Source organism: Odocoileus virginianus, chromosome 7 (assembly GCF_023699985.2).
Source record: "Odocoileus virginianus isolate 20LAN1187 ecotype Illinois chromosome 7, Ovbor_1.2, whole genome shotgun sequence".
NCBI lineage: Eukaryota > Metazoa > Chordata > Mammalia > Artiodactyla > Cervidae > Odocoileus > Odocoileus virginianus.
In genome coordinates this window covers 3,615,558-3,639,823 of record NC_069680.1, presented here as the reverse complement: position 1 = coordinate 3,639,823, position 24,266 = coordinate 3,615,558, and the positions used below count along the sequence as shown (strand labels likewise).

The window sequence follows — 24,266 nt, the reverse complement described above, 5'->3', positions numbered from 1 at the left end:
GGCCAAGCTGTTGCCATCTCCCTCGCCCATCTTGCTCTTACATCATGCTCTCAATTTGGGTGGAGAAGTGTGGCAAGCTCATTCCTGCAGACTTCGTGTGGTTAGCCTGTAAGGTACATCTGTCCTGGATGGCAAGTTGGAGTTCCTGAGTTTGGGTGGAGAAGACATTGGGGTAAAATCAGGCTGGGGTGAGAGAAGGGGTGGAAGAGGTTTTTAAAGTGCAGTCAGGGCTGGATGGAATCTCCCCTCATTCTGCACGGATAGACAGGGGCCCTGAAAACCTAGACACACCTCTGGGACTCTTGCTTTACTTGTGACACCTGTGCCCAGAGCTTTCGCAACTCTATCCCAGGAACAGGAGACACGCACAGAAGAACACCTCATTCTCCTTTTCAGTCTGGGGATGTGAGAAGAGGTAGGGTTCAGCAGCTGCCTGCTTACATCTTTCCGAGTCTCACTGAGGGACAGCCCAATTTGGTCATCGTCACTATGCCACAGGCCATCTGTGTTTTCTTACTGGATGGGGGAATTTAGTTACACAGGCTTATAAGAGTACAAACTAGGATTATTAAAATTCATCATCCTGGGGTACTATTCAACATCAGACAACCAAATGCCAAAAGCTCTCTGTCAAAGCTACAATGTGAACTCTGCAAATCAGCCCAAGCTAGGAGCCCAGATGAACTCGCTCACGTTACATGGAGCTTTAATGGTTCCCAAATGTTTACTATGCAAGAGCCGACCCAAAGAAATATTTCCACTTACCACATTTCACAAAGTAAAAAGATTATTTTTAGGTACTTCCTTTATATTCTGGGGAAAAAACTATCTCCACTGATCTCAAAGTACATTACAAATGCAACTGGGCATGGAAAAAGGACCCTTGCTCGCGGCCTCTCTCTTGCTTTTGTTCTTTCATGGATTCAGAAGGACTGTCATGGGGAACTTGAAGTCATCTCTACCATCAGGAGAAGAAAAAAGGAATGAATCCAGGGACAGAGAATGATAACTGTAGTGGGGCTGTGTACTCTCAGTGGTTTTATTTTTAAATGAAAACATCTGCAAATCTGGCCAATCACAGCACACTCTGGAGGTAATCCACACACACTCTGCTCTCCTTATTTCACACTAAGTCTCAACTAGAAGGAAACTGCCTTTGCGTAATGGTGGCAATATTTGGAGTAGGGACCGCCGGCCTCAATCCAAGGTGAGTACCATAGTTCATTAGCACAGCTGCTTTCAAAATGCAAACCAGTCGCAGCCCTCTAGAGGGCACAACAGGCCCGCATTCAGAAACGCAGTGAGGTCCCAGGCAATAGAACAGGGCTTAAGGGAGTTGGATTCTGGTACTCAGCCCTCTACATCCTAATTACGCCTCCGACACTGATGCAACGGCTTAATTTCTTAAAGCTGTTTCCTTACCTATTGCTCCCAAACAATTTCTGCCCATCTCCTAAGGTGGTTGTGGGGATTTAAAAAATATTTAAAAAATAACCAGGCTTTTTTTTTAAAACTTAAAAGCCCTCTTAATTTCCAGGGACTCCCCTGGAGGTCCAAAGGTTAGGACTCTGTGCTTCCACTGCAGGGGGCATGAGTTCAATCCCTGGTGGGGGAACTAAGATCCCTCCTGCCATGCGGTGTGACCAAAAAAAAAAAAAAAGGGAGTAAGACATAATATATATAAATTAATATATCTGGGTAATAAATCAAGTATGGGGCCAGAATGTGCCCACAACTGCTTTCTGTAAATCTGATGACTGAGGCTTCTTCTTCTGCTGATATGGAACAGAAGGAAGAATGACTGGAAATACTAAATTATAGGATTATACTGATGAACTAGAACTAACCTTCTGTTAAGTAGGAAGTTATCATTAACTAGGTTGTCTGATGAGCTGAGGGTTAATTTTTAAAAAGTATGTCCCTGCTCTCATGCTTCATTCTTCTTTTTTAATGCTTTGATCTTTTTAGTTGAAAATCTTTAAAAAATGTGCATCTTCCCTTTCTGCTGAAACTAAAGAGCACATTATTCATTCACCAAGACTCCTCACGTGGGAAGGATCTTGAAGGTCCATGATGTGGTTGTTTCTAATTTTGCTGGCATGTGGGAGTGACCACTCAGCTGGTGAGGGCACCAGATTGGCATCTCCGACGGGCCACTCCCCTGGAGTCATCATAAAGGCATGAGCTCCCACAAAATGAGAAAAAAAAATTTATTTCTTGGTGGAAAATCACCATGAAGTAAGAGAGAAAACTGATGAAATTGGAGAAGGTGGTTAATTTGTCTTATGCAGATAAACATGGGAACCAGATGGTTTTTGATGGAAAACTCTGGTTTGTGAGAAAGTAGAAGTCAACATAAATAGTTCTGAAGTTGCAAATTTGGGGGTTTGAGGTCTCGGCCTATTTGAATGTTGAGAATCTACTATATACACAGTGAAATACAACTGATTTCTTGATGATGAGGCTATGGTGGGGCCTCAGAATCACTACCATAGCATTGGAATAAGGAAGACAGATGTAGAGGGTGTGGGAAATTGGATTGTGCTTTAACTTCAGGGTAACTTAAATAAATCCTTAGTTTGGTCATTATTTGCTCCATGAAACTAAGAAATAAACTTCTAGGGATGAAAAAAAGGAAAAACAAGCTCTTAGCCGATTGTTCAGATTTATTACATTCTACTCCATCTTTGAGTTATAGTATGGAGCTGCTTTACCTGATTAAAAAGAAATTGGTAACTTTTCATTAACAGGAGAGGTTAAACCTAATGAAAAGTTGTACTGAAGTTTTTAATATAGCATCCTTTGTGTGAGCACAGCCAGTGAGATTATGGTCACTACAAAGTAACATTTCTAGGAAGATGAGGTGGGGTTAGTGGTTAACTGAGGTCAGAGACTACATAGAAGAAAAGACAGGAAAAATGGAAATAAAGCATAGCCTTTCATTGTTTTCTCCCATTTTTCACCTGTTGCACCTCTTATCCCTCCTTTCTGCAGTCAGACAAACGATAAGGAAAAACTCAAACCATTCCCCACCAGCCCTCCCCATTTCTCACATGGATGCACACAGACATATCCCTGGGGGCTCAGTTCATAAGTGACACCACCGCACCAGCAATGCTTGGGCAGTGAGTACCAGTGAGTATTAGCAGTGCATCGTGCTATGCCTTCGTCCTGGGTGTGTCTGTTGGGAGAGGCTAGTTTTCATGTGGGACAGTGACAGAGACCAAAGGCCTCTTGTAAACCCCATGAATCTATGGAGACCCCATGGATCTATGGAGACCGAGACCCCATGCATGTTTACCTGGGGAGCCTGCCAGAGAGTCCCCTCTGCTGAAGGCGAAGGTACGAGACACAGAGACAGGCACTAAAGAGTCAAGGATTTGTGAGTTGCGAAGGGGAAGATAAACACAAAAGGAGAGAGACAAAGAGCAAAGTGGGTGAGACAGTCTGCTCCTGGATCTTCACAATATCCCATTTCTCTGCCAAAGGGAGTCTTGCCTCTGGAAACATGGAAATCACATCTTCTCACAAAGTCACTCTCCGGAAAGAAGAAAATAATTAGATTTTGCTGAAGGTCTTCCAAAAAGATGCACAATAATCTCAGAGGGGATGAGACCCACCAGTGACAAGAACAGGCAGTGCCCCAGCAGGGAGTAGGCGTGGGCAGGGTTCCATCTGAGGCGCCTTTTTGAGCCAGCACATGTGTTGGGAGCCCAGCACTGCATTCCCCCAGGCCCTTCCGACTGCCTTAGGGCTTCTCACCTGCAGCAGGGCTGAAAGCAAAGTGCAAGCTCCTGCTAGGGTCATCCGTGAGGAAGAGAAGGCCATCTTCTGCCTTGGACTCCTAGTGTTTCCCTCAGTGGGCACAGTGCTGGGGACAGCCAGAGCCTCGGGACACAGGAGGGGCAGTTTCTAGCAATCTTAATGTGAATCAACTTGATAAACTAAATCATAGTCACTTCTTAGCAAGTACAAGTGCTCCAAAGCACCTCTCTTCCTATCCCCTTTTCCTTCTCTCTCTTTCCCCACAGTCTGAAATGGTGCTGGCTATCACTTGGGGCCTGGGTGAAGTGGAGTGTGTAGTAATATTCCAGTCCTTCCCCAACCTTGACCCTGATTGAGCAGTATTTCCAGGAGGGAATCTGTCTTTATCCCTCTTTTCTGATCATTCCCAGAGTCCCTTCCAAGAAGCTAAATGAAGTCAGTCTGCAGGGGACAGCACACTGAAATAGATGGCTTTGGCAGTCTTAGTTGCTGCACCTGATGACTTGCCTGAAATTACCCAATAGTGTAAAGAGGAGAGGGGAGAGCCTTATCCTACCTGATAATCATTTACTTTGTCAAATAATCATATTCTTTGTCAAAGAATATTTAAATGGGCCCCTAGTGTTGCAAGACACACTGGAATAAGAAATCCCATTGTCTTGAGAAGAATCCTAGTGCTTCCAGGCCACAAATTAAATATATCTCAGTCAAGCAAATAGGAGACTTGTTCTCTCCCACTTCCACACCCCTGTGGGCATCTGTTCTGGTCATGCTGAGCTCAGGTCCCATTCCTCCAGATTACCAGGCTCACTGTGGTCCTCCTGGGTTCCCTGGCAATCAGAACCAAGACAAAGGAGACAGTGCTGACTGTGCTTCCTTCACCGAGCACAGGAAAAGCAGAGGACAGACTTATAACCTCAGACTGATTTATAACCTCAGTCTCAACTTTGAGACATCGGTCACAGGGCCAGTGTTCTGGTAAACTCAACATCTCATTTATCACCCTCAAGGCTGACAAAGCTCTAGATTGACATTAAGGACAGGGCTAGTTAGGTAGACTGAGACCCTACAAGGATCCACCACCTTGTGGTTCAGCCTTAAGCTCTTCCTTGACCTACAAGTAAGGTTCTTGGACAGTGAAAGATGCTGGGTGGCTGGACCTGGGCTGAGAGGTGGACCTCGAATAAGCAGGGGCAGGGGGTAGTGGTGGTGGTCTTTGCACTTATCCACACCTCACTCTATTAGGTGTGGAGGGCTCATGGGAGAGAATGGAAAATGTCTTTATATCACTACAAGCTAATTTGATTTCTTTTTCCTCCTGAAGATGGATAAATAAAGATGCTCAGAAGTGTGGGGAGGGAAAGAGAGGTTAATATTTCTTTTTAGTTAACCAGTTTTGAAGGAGAGATTACTATTGCAGGTTTATTCTGTCTCAATGATAAAATAGATTTTGATTGAAAGAACTAGAGACAGGAAGCAAGGAGGAAACCAGATAACATTTTCCTACTACTTAAAAAAATTTTTTTTAAAGAAGAAAGTCATGTAAATTAGATGGGCTTGGGACCTTTACGCAGCAATTTACCCCTAGAGTCCCTACTTCTTTTGGTCTTATGTAAAGGCCAACACATTTAGGTAACACTTTGAATCTCAGTAGTCACTCTACCTTGTGCAAGCACCAGTGTGATGGCTGGTGGAGACCTCCTTTGGAGAACCAAGGTCTACTTGGTCCTATAGACCATCCCTCTCCCATATCTTGACTTCTTGTTCTTCCAACTGATGCTTCCTTCACCAACCTGAATTGAGGTTTGCCGGTTTAAAACATACCAGGGTTTTTTATGTTACAGTCCTCCTTCCACATATGTGGGACCACTCCTTGGGTGTGGGCAGCTATTTCAATTTCATTTAAGCCCTCTGTTGGGCCAGGGTGGGAATTACACTGTAAATTGTCCCAATATTCCCACATAGAAATGATATCCTGGAACACGTTGGATCTAAGATCTGTATTTCATTGTGCTGTTTGAATGAGTCAGGCCCCTGGAATGCATTGAGGTAAATAATTGCATTGAGGTGATTCGGAGCAAGTCATTTCTTTAGTTTCTCTGTTAAAACAGTATATGCTTTTCAGGTGCCATAGATTGTGAGTTCAAGTTTTGGGACCCTCTGATAAATCCCAATGTAAAGCACTATGGAAGATTTTTTTTTTTATGATGAGAAAAAAACACCCATTTGGCATTAAAATGGCCACCATAAATACTAAGAGCTGAAAGCAATGCAAAATTCAGACTGGTGAATCAAAGACAAATCTAGAGAAATAATGCTTTCTGGATCACACTTATATCGCAACAAATGCCATGCCCTCTAAACACAAGTACGATAACTGATGCAGGAAGCAGAGAGAAGGTAGAGCACAGAAGGGGCAGAGAACACCCACCAGCAGCCTGTGCCAGCCCCTGCCATCAGCATGCACGGCCAGCCGCAGACCCCTCTCCACCTGCTGAGATGTGGTCAATGAGCAAAGAGAAGCAGATGAGCAACATACGTGCCAGCCTGAGGTTTACATCCTAAGACCTTGCTGTTGCCGCTTACTAAATGCCACAGACACAATAATAGCATATTAAGGTTTGCAAGTAGAGGACAGAGGGTGAATTATCACAGCACAGAAGGAACGGTTCAACCTCCAACAGAGCACACAAAACCGCCTGCTTGCATTCCCTGGCAGGTGACAGCAAATGGTGCCTCCCCTCACAACCTCTCTCGCTGGTCATTCATCACTTTGCACATGAGCAGAGAAGCAGCAGAAAACATTTTAGACTCTCAGAAACTAAGCCCCCCGTGGCCTGCAGGTACCTGGCAGAAAGCAGTGTTCCTGGCAGAGCATACAAAGAGGCTGCCAGCATTTTTGTTAGTCCCAGCCCAGGCTGAGAGTGGTCAGTCCGGGTCCCCAGACTGGGCTGAGGCAGGACCTTGGCAGGGAGGACAAGGGAGGGGTTTGAGAGATACATACGAAAGACAGAGGATCCAGCCAGGCTTCCAACCTTCCGCACATCGTTATCTAAGGACAGAAGGATGCAGTGTGTTTCAGAGGCAATTCAGAAAACACACCTTCTTAAAGGAATTCTCCCTCTTCGACCCCACCCACAGCACTAATCAACCCTGCAAAAATAGGGTAATCAGGTGGAAGTATAAAGAGTAAAATAAACGTGTCTTTTCATACTGAAAATTACCACTATCCATCCCTAACACTGGATAATGTTACAGTCTACCATGTACTTCCACTTCTAAAGTCTGGGAAAGTAAAAGGCTTGTCCGGGGTCCATAACAGGAGTCATGACTTGGAACCCAGATGCATTTTCTCCACTATCCCACTGCTTCCCCAATAAGCTACGGCTTGGAAACTGGAATACCTGAGCAAGCAGTGGTCATGATGGCTGGGACACCATAGTAGGTGAAGGCTCCGTTCTCGAAGCGAAGGCCTTCCTTACCAACCTCCACCTCCACTTTACCCTGGAGAAAGAAGGAAGTGTGCTAAGGGTGTGGATGAGCACTTCCAGCTCTTTTAGTGAAGACGACCCTAAGCACTTCTGTTTGGATAATAAGTGGACCTAAAATCTTATCACAGGAGAATGTGAATTCCATCCAGGTATGTTTTGGAAAAAGCAGCTTTAACTTCAGGAGCCCTTGGCAGTAAAGTCCTTGCTTAGTTCATAAAGAAGTATCCAGTCATGAACATGCAAGCTTTCCTTGAAGACTCTAATGGCTCCTTCATGAGGCAGGTCCAGCTAGCTCAGGACCCCATAAACCCCATAAACTGCTCCAGTGGTATAGTCTGAGACTAGACCATCTCTATTATCTCTAGCTGAGATAAAGCCAGATTCTGTGAGAAGCCTGAGCATATGGTATGCTATTAGGGGTCTGAAACCGTGTATATGCACTGCAACGATCCATACCAGACCCTACAAGGTCTGTACTATTTTTACCCCCAGTTTTAAAGATGAATCAATTTTGAGGCTCATAAAGATTACATAACTGAGTCAAGGTTAGTTAACTAGTACCAATATTGGAATTTCAAAACTAGGTCTTTCCAATTTCTGAAACTACCCTCTTGCTCCTATATTTTACCCCCACCAAGATTTATTTGAAAATGGTTACATTTATATTAGGCATAAGACTCTACTTGCGTTCCTTGTGTTATATAAACAAAGTAAACACCCTTCTCAATTTCCAACAGTAAAGAATGTGACTCCATTTCTGGAGAAGGCGGCATTTTAACGAGGCTATCTGGAAGGATGGGTTTGAGGCATATACCGTGTCCGAGCAGGCAGGTGGCAGGGGGACTGTAACAGAGAGGCCCTTTCTAAGTCAGTGTGAATTTAATTAAGATTTTAAGACAATCATTGTATTTAGGGTTCACCAGATTCTATTGGGATGAGACGATGAATAGGGACGGGGCTAATGGTGGAGCCAGGCCAGGAGGCGGGGCTGGAACCATGCCTGACACTTATTTACAGGCCTCTCCACTGAGCAACTGAACTGAACTGAACTGAACCACTTATTTACACCCCCCTCAGGGCGGGGGGGTGTGTGTGACTGTATTCATGTGCGTACCAGGAAGATGCTGCATCTCTCTCATTTGCTTGTTTATTCCCTCATAGTCCCCTAAGGAGAAGATTAAGGGACTGCGACGGTTGAAGTGTGGCAGAGAGAGTGGACGTGTTCCATGTGCCTCCAGAGAGGAGAGCAAGGAAATCAGAGATGGTGAGATTTTAGCAAGACAGAGAGAAGAGCTTAAAACAAGGAGTGCCTGAAATTTGGGAGGCAGTGCACAGTTGCATTCCTGGGCATGGCCAAGCAGAGACAAGAGGTGATAGGGATTTTGTAGGACACCAGTTTAGGAAGTTCAGCAGCAGAACCCCCTTGGTTGGGAGCTACCCACTGCACCCCCAACCACAAACATTGCTGACATCAGACTAAATGCCATCTAGATACTATCACTCTAGGATGCCAGCCAGTCACACCTGTCTCCTTCTGTGAGTCATGGACAAACGCCCGCCCCAGCTGGCCTTGCTCCCAAGGCAGCCTTGGAACTTGGCTTGGAGGAGGCATGGGCATTCCTCTTCAGCCTGGAGAAGTCCTATCTTGCCCTTGGAGGGTCCAGCGCTTTCCCACTCACCTGCAGAAGCAGCACAAAGTAGTCCACGGGGCGGTTGCGCTGGTAGAGGTAGTGTTCTGGGGCCTTCTTGTTCTTCTCATCAAACTTCAGCTCCTGAATCACGTTGGGATGTTTCAAGAGTCGGAGCAGGATCTTCTCCGAGAGGTACAGAGACTTAAACGGCTCCACTTCTAGGGGAGAGTGAAGGTAGGAGGAATCGGCAGCAGGGAGGAGTCAGGGTGGACACACCAGAGCCATTCCCGCTCCACGCTCCATCCTGCAATTCCCTTGGGTGGGTGGTCGGGGGGGGGGGGGGTGTCTTAAGCCCAGTGTGCATCTTCGGGCCCTCTGGGGGTATGGGTCCCTGCACTGGCATCTCAGGCTGCTGTTTTGACAGTGTCCATTTTGTTATTAATTTTCTCCTTGATTTTCTTTAAAGCTGCACATAGACTTAAAAAAGAAGAAAATCCTGCCATTTGTGACAGCACGGATGAACCTGGAGGAAGTTATACTAGGTGACATAAGCCAGGCACAGAGGGACAAATATTACATGATACCATTTATATGATGAATCTAAATAGTCAAATTCATAGAAACAGAGAGTAGAATGGACTGGGAGAAGGAGGTAATGGGGATATTAGTCAGAGGGTATAGAGTTCCAGTTATGCCAGATGAATAAATCCTAGAGATCTACTGCACAGCATATAGAGCCCAAGAACAATACTATACTGAAGACTCTAGAGAATCCCCTGGACAGCAAGGAGATCCAACTAGTCCAATCTAAAGGAAATCATTCCTGAATATTCATTGGAAGGATTGATGTTCAAGCTGAAACTCCAATACTTGGGTCACCTGATGCGAAGAACTGACTCATTTGAAAAGACCCTGATGCTGGAAAGATTGAAGGGGGAGGAGAAGGGGATGACAGAGGGTGAGATGGTTGGATGGCATCACCTACTCAATGCACATGAGTTTGAGTAAACTCCAGGGAGTTGGTGATGGACAGGGAGGCCTGGCATGCTGCAGTCCATGGGGTCGCAAAGAGTCGGACATGATTGAGTGACTGAACTGAACTGAACTGATACTTAAAATTTTGCTAAGATCTTATGTTAACACACACACACACACACACACACACACACACACAAATAGTAATAACACATATAGAAGGTGGGAGGAAACTTTTGGAAGTGATGGATATGTTTATGGCACAGGTTATGATGATGGTTTTATGAACATATGTGTATCTACAAGCTCATCAAGTTGTTTACCTTAAATATGTACCATTTTTTGTATGTCAACTATACTGCAATAAAGTGGTTTAAAAAGCAACTGGAGTTGGACATGGATAAGTAAGCCATGTGAACATGGCTAAAAGGCTTTAATGCTATGATCAAATGAAATACGGAGAATTTAATCTTACTTATTTGTATGATGTATATCTGTTGAGCGAAATGAAATTTCAAGTTAACAGGAACACTTAATTTTTAAGTGGAAAGTTCTCAATAAGAAGCATCATTGAATCATATTTACATATTAATAGACATTATTATATGTTATATTATTATTTATATTATGTTATACTACAGTATTATATTAGCCACTTTCCTGGTGGCTCAGATGGTAAAGTGTCTGCCTGCAATGCAGGAGACCCGGGTTCAATCCCTGGATTTGGGTTGGGAAGATCCCCTGGAGAAGGAAATGGCAACCCACTCCAGTACTCTTGCCTGGAAAATCCCATGGAGAGAGGAGCCTGGTAGGCTACAGTCCATGGGGTCACAAAGAGTCGAACACAACTGAGCAACTTCACATAGTATTATATTATGGCATATCATTATATTTACAGATACATCTGCTTTGTTCTAGGAAATCAGATACCCAGTTGACATCTGTAGTCAACATTGAAAGCCTATATTAGAACTATAAAGTCAGAACTATATTACATGTTGAAAACCCTAAAGAAGCTCCAATTTAAAATTTTCTACCTTTTAGCATCTGGAACAGTACTAGCATTCATTATACATTCAATAAATACATGCCAGATTAATTAAATAGTGAACTTACTAATGTGTGTGATTGTTGTAGGTCAGCACATTAATTAGGCATGAGTGAGAAGATTAGACAGTTCAAAGACAATTTTACCTTCTTTACAAGAAGGAGAAATTTATCTTTGGATCCTCTCTTTTCTTCCTCTAAAGATTCTGGGATTCACAGTCCACGTCTGTATTTGAAGAACTCATAGCTCACAGGCCTACACGGCTCCTGGAGGGTCGGGGCCCCAGGACCTTTGTGGCTACATAGGACATCGCCTGTCCCTTTCAGAGGAACCCTCTGGACCACCAACCCCCACCATGAAGCAGGTAGAGGAATGGAAAGTGCAGCGGTGGATTCCTCAGCTCTTTTCTCAAGTAGAAGAGAGAAAAGCAGAACTGCATCATACTCACTTACCCTGAGAAGACCGGAGGCTGAAAACGAGCAAATGCAGGGTCCCCTGCCCAAGGATAACCTCCTTTTGCGGAACAGCGGTTCTCAGTCCCTGCACTGGACTCACGTTACAAGGTTTTAAGGATGACCGGTGCCTGGGTTCCACCCTCCAGAGCTGCCTTGCCTGGCTGGGGTGGAGATGCAGGAGGGCAGGGTTATCATACCTGTGGCCATGAAGCGGTGCGTGGCCAGCAGAAGCTGTGGTGAGATCTTCACCCTCATCTCCGAGTCGGAAAGCTTAAACAAGGAGAAGTCGTGCCGCTTCCTCTCCCTGTGTGGGACTCTCTGCTTTTTCCGATTGTCTGCTGTGGGAACAGGGGACAGACGGCAACTTTCTCAGAGTCACTGTTGATTTTTGGAGGTTTCACCTGAGGCAGGTCCTTTGGGACCATGGGGATTTCTGGAACGTGTCAACAAGTCTCGGTATTAATTGCACTGAAGTGGTGAACAGTGGAAAAGCAGGAGGCCGGCCTGGGGCTCCCACGTTCAGGCTTCCAGGGCTGGCTCCCCTGCTCGTGAGCTACGCAGCATCTCTAAGCATCACAGCACTTGTGTGCTTTAATTTATACAATAAAGTTAGTGATTAATCATGACTCTTCTGCTCATAAGTTTAGTGCCTGCACGCTTAGCCACTCCATCGTGTCCGACTGTATTCAACCTCAGGGACTGTAGCCCGCCAGGTTCTTCTTCTCCTGCATTGTAGGCAGATTCTTTACCATCTGAGCCACCAGGGAAGCCCCATAGGGTTAATGATTAATTATAATTTTTCTGCTCATCTCAGGTAGTTATTATGAGATTTCCATCAGAATCTATCTGTGAAATGCTTAAAAATAACTGTATGCTTACAAAAAGGCCTTCACACACGAGGGACTTGTGTCGTTAGCATCAAGGACTATGGCAGGGCCTGAGGGGTTTCTGCCTTGGCCATACTCCTGTCCTCAGAGCTGGACTCATCTGGTCTCTTCCCACTGATTTAAATCATGCTCTGAGCGGTACTGAGGGATGCCACCCAAAGGAGGAGGGGGGTGGTCACTCCCTCTTTCCACTCATAATTCTCTTGCTTCAACTCTGGCCCCTCCACTGGGATAGAATTGGGGGAAATAAAGGAAAGATCGAGAAAAAATGTGACTAGCTCTATAATCCATAAAGGTGAATTCTCCGGGTGGGGGCCTCAGGCAGGACTATTGTGATTATTGATTGAAAAAAAAATCTGCTTTTTCCAATTTAATTTTTCTCCCTGCTTTTTAAAATCTTGTCCAAAAAATATATATATTTTAGATCTTGTCTAAAATATATATATATTTTCAGGGGGTGACTTCCCTGGTGGTCCAGTGGCTAAGACTCCATGCTCCCAAGGCAGGGGGCCTGGGTTTGACTCCTGGTCAGGGATCTAAGATACTACATGCCACAATGAAGTGTTCACATGTTGCAAATAAAAAGATCCTGAGTGCTACAACTAAGACCTGACACAGCCAAATTAAAAAAAAAAAAATCTGTTTGGGGGTAAAGGGTAGGTTTTCTTTGGTCATATGTCTCTTGCTTTCCCTTAGTACTGAGTAAAATATTGAAACTTTAGCCTATCTCTTCTGGAGAAGGAAATGGCAACCCACTCCAGTATTCTTGCCTGGAAAATCCCATGGAAGGAGGAACCTGGTAGGCTACAGTCCATGGGGTCACAAAGAATCGGACACGACTGAGCGACTTCACTTTCACTTTCACTTTCAACCTGTGTTAGGGGTGCAGAGAAGCAAATTAGGGTTTTTCTAAAGTTGGCCTGGAGCAAAACAGGGGTGCAGGGAACTCTCAGTACAGGATGAACAGACACAGTGGAAATGAAAGGGAGAGAACTCCAGGGGACGGGCTCCCAGGGACTCTCCCCCTCCTTCTGATTTTGCTCTGCCACATGACTGAGTTCCCTTCTAGAAGGAAGAAAGTGCCCTCCTCCACACTGCTCTCTTGTGGGCCTGCCTTGAACTCTCAGCCCTGGCTTTAAGGCTCCTTGTGTCTGGTTGCCACAAATGGTGAGATCCCACAGTGAGATCCAGGCCCAGCTGTCCTGGGGTTCAGGATCTGGGGAGAAGCAACCAGTAGTCCTGGCTCCTCAGCCTTCTCACCTTTCTTAAGGATTCATGCTTTTATTTATGAGTGGGAAAATCGTAACCCTCTCTTTTAGAGAGAGGATGGTTTAGCAAGAGAGCAGCAAAGATATCTATCAGACCATTCTTTTCCAATTACTAGTAAGTAACCTCCTGATTTACATGACGTGTTCATCTAAATATTCCCTCTCTCTCCTCCATCAGAATGCTACCGAATAGTTCATCACTGGAGAATCAGTTTCCTCTGATCTCCCTCTTCACTCCTTCTATTTTATTTTATTTATTTTTAAAATACTTTTTTTGATGTGAACCATTTTTACAGTCTTTATTGAATTTGTTATAATACTGCTTCAGTTTTATGTTTTGGTTTTGCTGGCCATGAGGCATTTGGGGTCTTAGCTCTCCAAGCAAGGATTGAACCCATACCACCTGTGTTGGAAGATGAAGTCTTAACCACTGCACTGCCAGGGAAGTCCCCATTCCTTCTACTTTAATAGTGAGTATTGGAATATCAGGTTGTTGAAACAAATGCCCTAGGAAGAGCTTACTCACTTAGACTGTTGTCACTACTATTAACATCAGCCACTAACACTTCAGTGTGAATGTTTTCACCAATATATCTATTGAGACACTTGGGATTTCTAAATCTAGAGCAGAGTGATAGTCAGAGGTGGAGAAGGGGGAAAGGATTGGGGGATGGAGAGATCAACCCCTATTTTAAGGAGAGGAGCCGGGCCAGGGCTCCACTGCAGCAGCAGACACTGTGACACTCCTGCTATGTTTCATCAAGGCTTGGCCCACCTTGGTCTGATCTCTTCTCGCCCCAAAGGGAAGCACTCTTTCTGCACCACTCACTGCCTTAGAGTCTTGAAGTTTTTTCTGCTAGGAGCTTATCTTTGAACAGTTGCCTCCAGCAAACTAAGGACACAGATCTGGAATGGGTTCTCTGAGGGGAGGATGGGGACTGCTGTCCCAGTTGATGAGATTGGGAGGAGGGGACACTTACTGGCCTAGGGACTCCCATGGATTTGATAACACTTCCATTGTCGAGGAAAGCAGGCCTTTGTAATGTTTGCGAGCAAAGCTTTGATAAGTCTCAGTAGCGAAAGCAGTCACTATCGCAAGGAGGAACCTGTGTTGTTGAGGGGGAGTGGGGAGGAGGGTGAGAAGACTAGAAAGGGGGGAGCAAGGGCCAGAGCCAGGGGTGGAAAGGGAGGAGGTGGGGAAACCAGGCAGCAGGGTTGAAAACACACATAGGACAAGAGCAGCGTCTAAAAGGACGACTTAGGTTTGGCTTAAGTTGTGCTGGGTGATGGAGAAGGCAATGGCAACCCACTCCAGTTTTCTTGCCTGGAAAATCCCATGGAGGGAGGAGCCTGGTAGGCTGCAGTCCATGGGATCGCTAAGAGTCGGACACGACTGAGCGACTTCACTTTCACTTTTCACTTTCATGCATTGGAGAAGGCAATGGCAACCCACTCCAGTGTTCTTGCCTGAAGAATCCCAGGGACGGCGGAGCCTGGTGGGCTGCCATCTATGGGGTCGCACAGAGTCGGACACGACTGAAGGGACTTAGCAGCAGCAGCAGCAGTGCTGGGTGATGTCATGAGTCTCCACAGCACGCTGATGTTGTTGTGAGTGAATCATGAGTGGAACCCCTAGGGATGCTGGGGTCTGTGTCCAGGTGGACAAAGAGACAAACCAGGAACAACACGGGGAACAGAAACAAGGGCAAAGAGGTCATCTGAGGTGCACTTCATTTCCTCCATCCAAAGGCAAGTAGGTCTCCTTCTCATAGTCCTGGCTCTGTTCCTGAGGTTCTCTCTTGATAAACATTTAGCTAGCACACTCAGTGACTCAGCCGTGGTTCAAGCTGGGGCATCTTGCCAGCCCCTGGCAGGAGGGGGCTGACACACAGCAACACTTGGGGCTTTTCCTGACGCCCTTTCACACTGTCCATTAAATTAAACCAGCTCTGAGAACCTCAGAGGAAAATATGATGGCTTTGGAGAAGAGCCACTTACTGTAGAGGTCAGTTTCATCCAAGATCTCTGACTTGATGATCTCCTCTATGATGTCCTCCAGTGTGACGATGCCCATCACCTCATAGAAGGGGTCCCCTTCTCCCTCGTTATTCACCCGCTGGACAATGGCCAGGTGAGACTTTCCTAGAGACAAAGGAAGTCATAGTTAAGCATCTGGGATATTTTCAGAGAACTTTCCTTGTGAGAAAATGATCCTAAATTGCTCTCTGACCAATCTTGGGACCGAACCACTGAACCCATTCCAGGATCTGTTTAAAATATGAAGTTTGTGTACAATCTCTTATAAATGCAAACTTTATACTTTTATATCACTGTCTCTTTTCAAGCAAGTTACTTGGACTTCCCTGGTAGTCCAGTGATTAAGAATTTTCGTGCCAATACAGGGCACATGAGTTTCATCCATGGTCTGGGAAGATTCCACATGCCTCAGAACAGCTAAGCCTGCGTACTACAACTACTGAGCCTGTGCTCTAGAGCCCACGTGCTGCATCTTGAGAAATCCCATGTGTGGGAACAAAGATCCAGTACAGCCACAAATAAATAAATAAAAAGAAAGTTACCTGATATACACAATGCCATTTAAATGTTGATTTTTTTTTTCCACTATAACTTTCCTGTATTAAGTATATCTAAGCTGAAGGAGGATGAAGGATGAATAATCTAATTGAGAGAATTCGAATTTGGAGTTAGAAGAACTAGGTTAGAAGCCTGCAAACCTCCCCGCCGCCATCCCTAACTATCTTAGTGACTCTCTGTGCAACTTACCCTGGACAAACCAGTACATTAAACCTGTACTGAGTCTCAAGCTTCTCATCCAGCATTAGAGGATAATACTAAAATGGCGATTTTCAATGTGGCTCCCAGAGGCTTTGATATGCCTCCCATTGAGAAGTGTGGTCTACACCTCCCAGAATATTGGAAATAAAAGCAAAAATAAACAAATGGGACCTAATGAAACTTAAAAGCTTTTGCACAACAAAGGAAACTATAAGTTAGGTGAAAAGACAGCCCTCAGATTGGGAGAAAATAATAGCAAATGAACAAACAGACAAAGGACTAATCTCAAAAATATACAAGCAACTCCTGCAGCTCAATTCCAGAAAAATAAATGACCCAATCAAAAAATGGGCCAAAGAACTAAACAGACATTTCTCCAAAGAAGACATACAGATGGCTAACAACCACATGAAAAGATGCTCAACATCACTCATTATTAGAGAAATGAAAATCAAAACCACAATGAGGTACCATTATACGCCAGTCAGGATGGCTGCTATCCAAAAGTCTACAAGCAATAAATGCTGGAGAGGGTGTGGAGAAAAGGGAACCCTCTTACACTGTTGGTGGGAATGCAAACTAGTACAGCCACTATGGAGAACAGTGTGGAGATTTCTTAAAAAACTGGAAATAGAACTGCCATATGACCCAGCAATACCACTTCTGGGCATACACACTGAGGAAACCAGATCTGAAGGAGACACGTGCACCCCAATGTTCATCGCAGCACTGTTTATAATAGCCAGGACATGGAAGCAACCTAGATGCCCATCAGCAGAAGAATGGATAAGGAAGCTGTGGTACATATACACCATGGAATGTTACTCAGCCGTTAAAAAGAATTCATTTGAATCAGTTCTAATGAGATGGATGAAACTGGAGCCCATTATACAGAGTGAAGTAAGCCAGAAAGATAAAGAACATTACAGCATACTAACACATATATATGGAATTTATAAAGATGGTAATGATAACCCTATATGTAAAACAGAAAAAGAGACACAAATGTACAGAGCAGACTTTTGGACTCTGTGGGAGAAGGTGAGGGTGGGATGTTTCGAGAGAACAGCATGTATATTATCTATAGTGAAACAGATCACCAGCCCAGGTGGGATGCATGAGACAAGTGCTTGGGCCTGGTGCACTGGGAAGACCCAGAGGAATCGGGTGGAGAGGGAGGTGGGAGCGGGGATCGGGATGGGGAATACATGTAACTCCATGGCTGATTCATGTCAATGTATGACAAAACCTACTGCAATGTTGTGAAGTAATTAGCCTCCAACTAATAAAAAAAAAAAGAGAAGTGTGGTCTAATCTCTTCCCTTGAGTCTGGGCAGGCTTGTGACTGCTTCAATCAATGGAGAACAGGGAAAGTGAAAGTGTTAGTTGCTCAGTTGTGTCTGACTCTTTGTGACCCCATGGACTGTAACCCATCAGGCTCCTCTGTCCATGAAATTCTCCAAGCCCAGGGGATCTTCCTGACCCAGGGATCAAGCCTGGGTCTCCTGCCTTGCAAACAGATTCTTTACCACCTGAGCCACCAGGGAAGCCCAGAGAACAGAGAAGTGTCGGTGATGAGGCTTCTGAGAATGCATCATAAAAGGCATGTAGCTTTTGCTGCAGAAACACTCTAAGAAGTCTGACAACTACCTTGAGGCCACCACGGTGAAGGGGACCCATGTCGGTGCTTAGGTGACAGCCCCAGCTAAGCCTGGCCTTTCAGCCATCTCACCAAAGTGCCAGACAGGTTACAGAAGAAGCCTTCTATGGCAGTGGATCCTGCCCCACCTGCTGGCATCCTCCCCAGCCATCTAAGATGTTTCTAGCCACCGGCACAATCACTGTGAAGCAGAGATAAGCAACTCCCACTTAATTCCTGACTCAGGAGTCTGCAAGCATGATAAAATGGTTGTTGCTTTATGCTTCCAAGTTTTGAGGTGGCTTGTTAATAGCAGCAGTTAACTAGGACAATCAATTTCCATCAAGTGATTGTGGAGTTCAAATGACCTAGTGGATGTGTCCAGGATCAGCTGCACAGAGTCACAGGGTAGTTAGGGAGTAGGGGCAGGGAGGTTTCCACGGTGTGGAGGCACTGTATAAACTATGTCACAGGCATTTAGTTAACTTACTGCCCAACAACTGACTAGCAGTAGTTAACATTTATTGCGCTAACTACATGCCAGGTACCATTTGGAGCACTTTACATGTATCAGTTCATTTCATCCCCATAACAACCCCCGAGACAAGTACCATTATTATTCCTCTTTTACAAGTGAAACAACTGAGGCACAGATTAGTTAACTAATAAGCCTAAAGTTACAGTCTGTGTAAGTGGCAAAGCTAGACTTTGTGAACCCAGGTAAACTGGGTTTTGGTCCTAACCTAGAGACTGTCTTACCTAAGAGTCCTGCTTCACCTTGGTTTATTTTCATCCACTGATAGATGCATTTTTCTGGATCTGTTTCTAAAAGGACAATCTGGGTGGTTCTTTTCCTTGGCTAAGAGAACATCTCCTTAAATTAGGAGACTATCTAGGGTGCTGATTCAGATGCTATTCTTGCCCCCCACCCCCCCAAAAAAGGAAGTTCATGCTTTATCACTGTTACACTGTATAAGCTTTTGCTCACCCACTGCTAGAAATAGCAGAGTAGTAAGCTTGCCAGTGCATCATTAACCATTAAAATTTAAACAACATGAATTTCTGTATAAAATACCTCAAATCGCAAGATAGTTTATTGGGATTTTTAACAGGACAGATGGCATCTATATCACTCAAAAATAGTCTCTAATTTCCTCCCCACCTTCAACTCATCCTTCGACTTACTCCCAAACTGACTTGATCAGGCCACTCCCCCGCTCAAACAGCCTCCCTAGTGTGCACAAAGTATCTAGGCTCATTAGTTTGGTATTCTCAAAACGGTAAAATGTAGCACCTTCCTGTTTTTCTAACTGCATGCCCCGCCACATCCTCCAAATATCCTGTACCCCAGAGGAACCATGTTACCTCCAGCTCCTAACTTCCTCCACATCCATTTTCCAGGTTCTTACTCACACTGTTTCCTTTTCCCATTCTGTCTCTACCGGAGCTTCAAGTGTCAGCTCAGTGCCAGCTCTTCAAGAAAGCTCTCCTGGATTTGCCCCATTCTGAATCTGAACCAAACTTCCCTTGCCTGTGTCTCTAAGCAAGCCCTTGATAACTCCATTAAAGCATTTATCACAATTTGCTGCTTCTCATAACTTACAATATGTGTGCCCTCTATAGCAGCAGTCCCCAAACGTTTTGGCACCAGGGACTGGTTTCGTGGAGGACAATTTTCCCATGAATGGGGAGGGGGATGGTTTTGAGATGATTCAAGTGCATTGCACTTGCTGTGAATTTTATTTCAAAATCTAATGCCGCCACCGATCCGACAGGAGGTCCCAGTCGTTGACCTGGAGGCTGGGGACCCCTGCTCTACTGGGCCTACGTTTCCTCCTCAGATTCTAAGATTCTTCAGGACAAAGGCTCATACACTTAGTCGGGGTTCTCTCTACACAACAGGCAGCCAATAAGTGCCTGATGAACTGAACTAAGACTGAATAAAAACCCACAGTTTATGTAATACATGATATTAAAACCAGACAAAACCCTTTTTAAAAACTAAAATACAGTGTGTTTAAATTAACATTTAAACTGAATCAGTGGTTCTAAAATTATTCTTTGAAACAACGACATCCTGCCCAATTGGATTGAAGTGTTTTGTAGCTTAAATTAGATTATGTTAATTGTTAGGATGTGCTCAATTTAAAATTGTTTTTTTTTTTTTAACACATGTTCTTAAACTTCTGGCACCTGCTCTCACTTTTCTCCTAACATGTGCTAGCAGATGACAAAACAAATGACTAGCATAATGGAAAAAGTTGGAAAAGTGATTTCTTAAAATTATTTTCTATAATTGGATAACTTTTTGTTATGTGGAGCCCAGAATATATATAATACAGCCATACTTCCTGCCACTAAGAGGTTTAGTTCATATAATGGGATTAAATAAATCAACATCTTGAGTTGTTTCACAAGAAGTGTCCTAACTTCCATGTGAAAATCCACCACTGGTCTACACCTTTCAAGGTCAATTTGAGGACAAACTATATGATCATCTGGGAATAGTGATTTCAAGTCCTAATTATATGATATTCAAGACAATGTACTTGTGTAATCTATTTAGAAATACTTTATAATTCACAATCAGCCTTTATGATTCCGTCAAGTGCCTATAGAGATCTATAAACAAATGAAGGAAGTCACTGTTTCTTGGGGACAGACTGGAACAGGAATCAATAATCACATAACCCTGTTCTGAGCTGACAATGGGACAAGAAAACCAGCTGTTCCCATGACACATGTACCCCAGGTCCTTCCCTCAAAGCAGCTGGCCTTGGAGACGTAACTCCTGGCACTCCTGCTCTTCCTGGGCCCCAGAAGTGCTGGGGAGCTGTGGGCCTGAGACGGAGTAGGTTCATGTCTCTATTAGAGAGCTTATCAACCCTGAGGGATGACCTATGAGTATTCAAAACTGCGGCTGTGGGGGCTCAAATTTCGCAAGTGTTTCCATCTTTTGCTGGGCAAAAACTGGTTTCTGACATGCTTTATTTCTCGTCCCGTGGATGAGTGCTGTGTCTCCTTCCAAATGGCACACTTGAGGGAGTGGCTTCAATCTTGGTTGATCCCCTCTGCTGTCCTTCTACGCAGTTCTGCGAATGCTGTCCCTCTAGAGACTAGTGGAATTTCTCAAGTTCCTTCTCATGACCACTAGCCTATTGATTTCAATTTCCTTCCAACTTACTAAAAATTTGGGTATCTGTGAAAGAAATTTAAAATATCAATAACCTCAGGTATGCAGATGACACCACCCTTAAGGCAGAAAGTGAAGAAGAACTAAAGAGCCTCTTGATGAAAGTGGAAGAGGAGAGTGAAAAACATTCAAGAAACTAAGATCTTGGCATCTGGTCCCATCACTTCACGCAAAATGGATGGGGAACAATGGAAACAGTGAGAGACTTTATTTTCTTGGGCTCCAAAATCACTGCAGATGGTGATTGCAGCCATGAAATTAAAAGATGCTTGCTCCTTGGACGAAAAGCTATGACAACCCTAGACAGCTTATTAAAAAGTAGAGACATTACTTTGCCAACAAAGGTCCATCTAGTCAAAGCTATGGCTTTTCCAGTAGTCATGTATGGATGTGAGAACTGGACTATAAAGAAAGCTGAGTGCCAAAGAATTGATGCTTTTGAACTGCAATGTTGGAGAAGACTCTTGAGAGTTCCTTGGATTGCAAGGAGATCAAACCAGTCAATCCTAAAGGAAATCAGTCCTGAATATTCATTGGAAGGACTGATGTTGAAGCTGAAACTCCAATACTTTGGCCACCTGATGCCAAGAACTGACTCCTTGGAAAAGACCCTGATGCTGGGAAAAACTGAAGGCAGGAGAAGGGGATGACAGAGGATGAGATGGTTGGATGGCATCACCGACTTGATGGACATGAGTTTGAGCAAGCTCTGGGAGTTAGTGATGGACAGGGAAGCCTTGCATGCTGCAGTCCATGGAGTCGCAAAGGGTCAGACATGACTGAATGACTAAACTGAACTGTGAAATAATTTAGGTTAATGATGATGAACATTAACATTTATACAGAACTAACAATTCGTTAAGATGTTTCATACAGGGTATAGGAGAGTCATGGACATTGTGAGAAGATTTCCTGAGAATTGTGAGAAGCCCTCATTTTTTGAATGAGAGATGTTTGGCCCCGCTTTCTCCAGAATCTATTGAAAGACAATAGGAACTGTGTCTTATACAAGTGTCTTATGTGTATTTTGAAGCAAGGTAGCTTCTTTCTCAACTTCTGCTAAAGGATTCTCTCTCATTGGGTGCCCACTTCACTTGAAGAATTAAAAAAGACTATTTCTTTAGCATCGTTACTATAATAAACATGATGGCACGTGGAGAACAGCAACGCTGTGTTGAACTGCTCAGGGTGCTTTGCTCAGTACTTTGCTCGGCACACTCCCAGGCTATAGGTAAGTCCAAAGCAACTGGGTCCCTGGAAAAATCACCCTTCCTTTTGCTAAAAATAGTCAAAGTGAAAAAATTTAAGTTTGCTAATTCCAAGGCCTTATTTGATCTGATTAAGATATAAAGACTCAGGGCTTACCTGGTGATCCAGTGGTTAATAATCCATCTGCCAGTACAGGGGGACATGAGTTTGATCCCTGGTCCAGGAAGAACCCACATGCTATAGAGCATTTAAGCCTCTCCAATGCAACTACTGAGCCCGTGTGCCTAGAGCCCACCCTCTGCAATAAGAGAAGCCACCATAATGAGAAGCCTGCTCACTGCAACTAGAGAAAGCCTGCGTGCACTTAAAAAAAGATACAATCGGGCAAAAGGCAATTCTTTAAATAGAAAACTCATGAAAGCTACCACCTGATAAGGTATGGTCCCTTGACCATACTACCATGGCACTGAACACCAATAAATGAAAATCTCTGGATCGGATTGAAAGATAAGGAAACTGGATTTTATGGCGATGCTTTCTAGAAATTAAGGCAACATCTGTCTCTGTTGTAAGAATACATTTCATTCTGGGTTCAGTAGTGTTCTACTTCTGAACTGGTAGTTACTGGCTTGAACTGGTAGCTACCATGTTCCTGGTATCCAGCCTCAGCGGAAGCCCCAGTCCTGTCCTGCTGATCTGGCCTGTTGACACGCCTTTCCTGGCTTCCAGCAGCTGTAGACTCTTTAAGCCTTGATTTGCTGCCCTCTAGGCTACTTCCTCTCAGACTCTGATTTGCAATCTTCAGCTCCAATGCTGTCTACAGCTTGATGAAACACAAAGTAGAGAATACGCACCTATGGCTTAAGACTTGTTTGGACCACAGTGTTAGGATGATTTTGGTGGAACTGGAGAAGTAATCCTCAAAGAAGCATAAGGGGTAAGAATATGGGATTAAGTCATACTAAAGCCCTCCATTAAGCAGGGCCACCTGGGGTAGAGGTACCACAATATTTGGAATACATTCCACCTCGTTCAGTGTTTCTCAATGCTGGCTCTATACAAGAATCATCTGAGAAACTAATAGATACACTCTGAAGACTGGATCTCATGCCCAGACATTCTGATTTCATTTGTTTGGGAAGGGGCCAAGACACCAATAGTTAAAAACATTACTCAGGTAATACCAATGTTCAGCCAAGTCTGAGAATTATTACTTGCTTTACAGTCATGGTTCTCAAAGTGTGGTCCCTGGACTATCAGCATCACTTGAAACGCAAATTCTCAGGCCCCACTCCAGACCTAGTAAATCAGAATCTCAGGGGGTACAGTCCAGTGATCAGTGCTTTAGTAAGCTTTTAGCTGGTTATGGTGCAGGCTAAAGTTTGAAAACCACTGGTTTATAGGTAGGCTCTATGGCACTCTGGTTGTCTGATGACCTCTACTGAAGAAGAGAAACAAGCACTGAGGTTTCTAATACAATCCTCATCCTTTCCATGTACTTGGTTTAAGTCACAAGATGTTAAGTATTCATGAAAGGAGAGAAAATAACCTCCTGGACAAATGATAGTTGTGTGGCAAGCTGATGAATGCTTTCTCTTATATGATGTGGTGGTTATGGTATTTTGCTACAGGGCACAGAGTGGCAGCTGACTCTTTCATGCTGATCCTGGAAAGAGGTTTCTTACAGCTTTGTACCAATGAGACAAGTTTGAAGTACTGCACCATCTATTAGGCTCTTTGTATAACTGAGGTCAATAAAATTTCCCACTTTTGAGAGTCAAATTAGTCTTTTCTGTTGCTCCAAGAATCCAAAGGGTGGCCCTAGTACTGGTTACTGGTAGTTCTCTGTCTTCACTACCTGTCATCAACATGCCCAGACTTCTTAGAAGGGTGACTAGGTTTCCAAACG

The 24,266-nt window shown here is 44.3% G+C and overlaps 1 protein-coding gene across 2 annotated transcripts in view; it reads right to left on the bottom strand.

Annotated features, from left to right (window-relative positions):
• Positions 1-24,266, bottom strand: part of CNNM1 (cyclin and CBS domain divalent metal cation transport mediator 1) — a 65,177-nt gene that overhangs the window by 19,558 nt on the left and 21,353 nt on the right. Inside the window, exons 2-7 of one of the 2 annotated variants that reach the window (XM_070470010.1) lie at positions 15,519-15,662; positions 11,563-11,703; positions 8,936-9,105; positions 7,170-7,269; positions 6,770-6,817; positions 3,302-3,364 (exon numbers count right to left, since the gene is read on the bottom strand). In XM_070470010.1, the coding sequence (XP_070326111.1) occupies positions 3,302-3,364; positions 6,770-6,817; positions 7,170-7,269; positions 8,936-9,105; positions 11,563-11,703; positions 15,519-15,662 (666 nt within the window). The remainder of the gene's footprint in view (positions 1-3,301; positions 3,365-6,769; positions 6,818-7,169; positions 7,270-8,935; positions 9,106-11,562; positions 11,704-15,518; positions 15,663-24,266) is intronic. The other variant, XM_070470011.1, reaches the window with a different exon arrangement.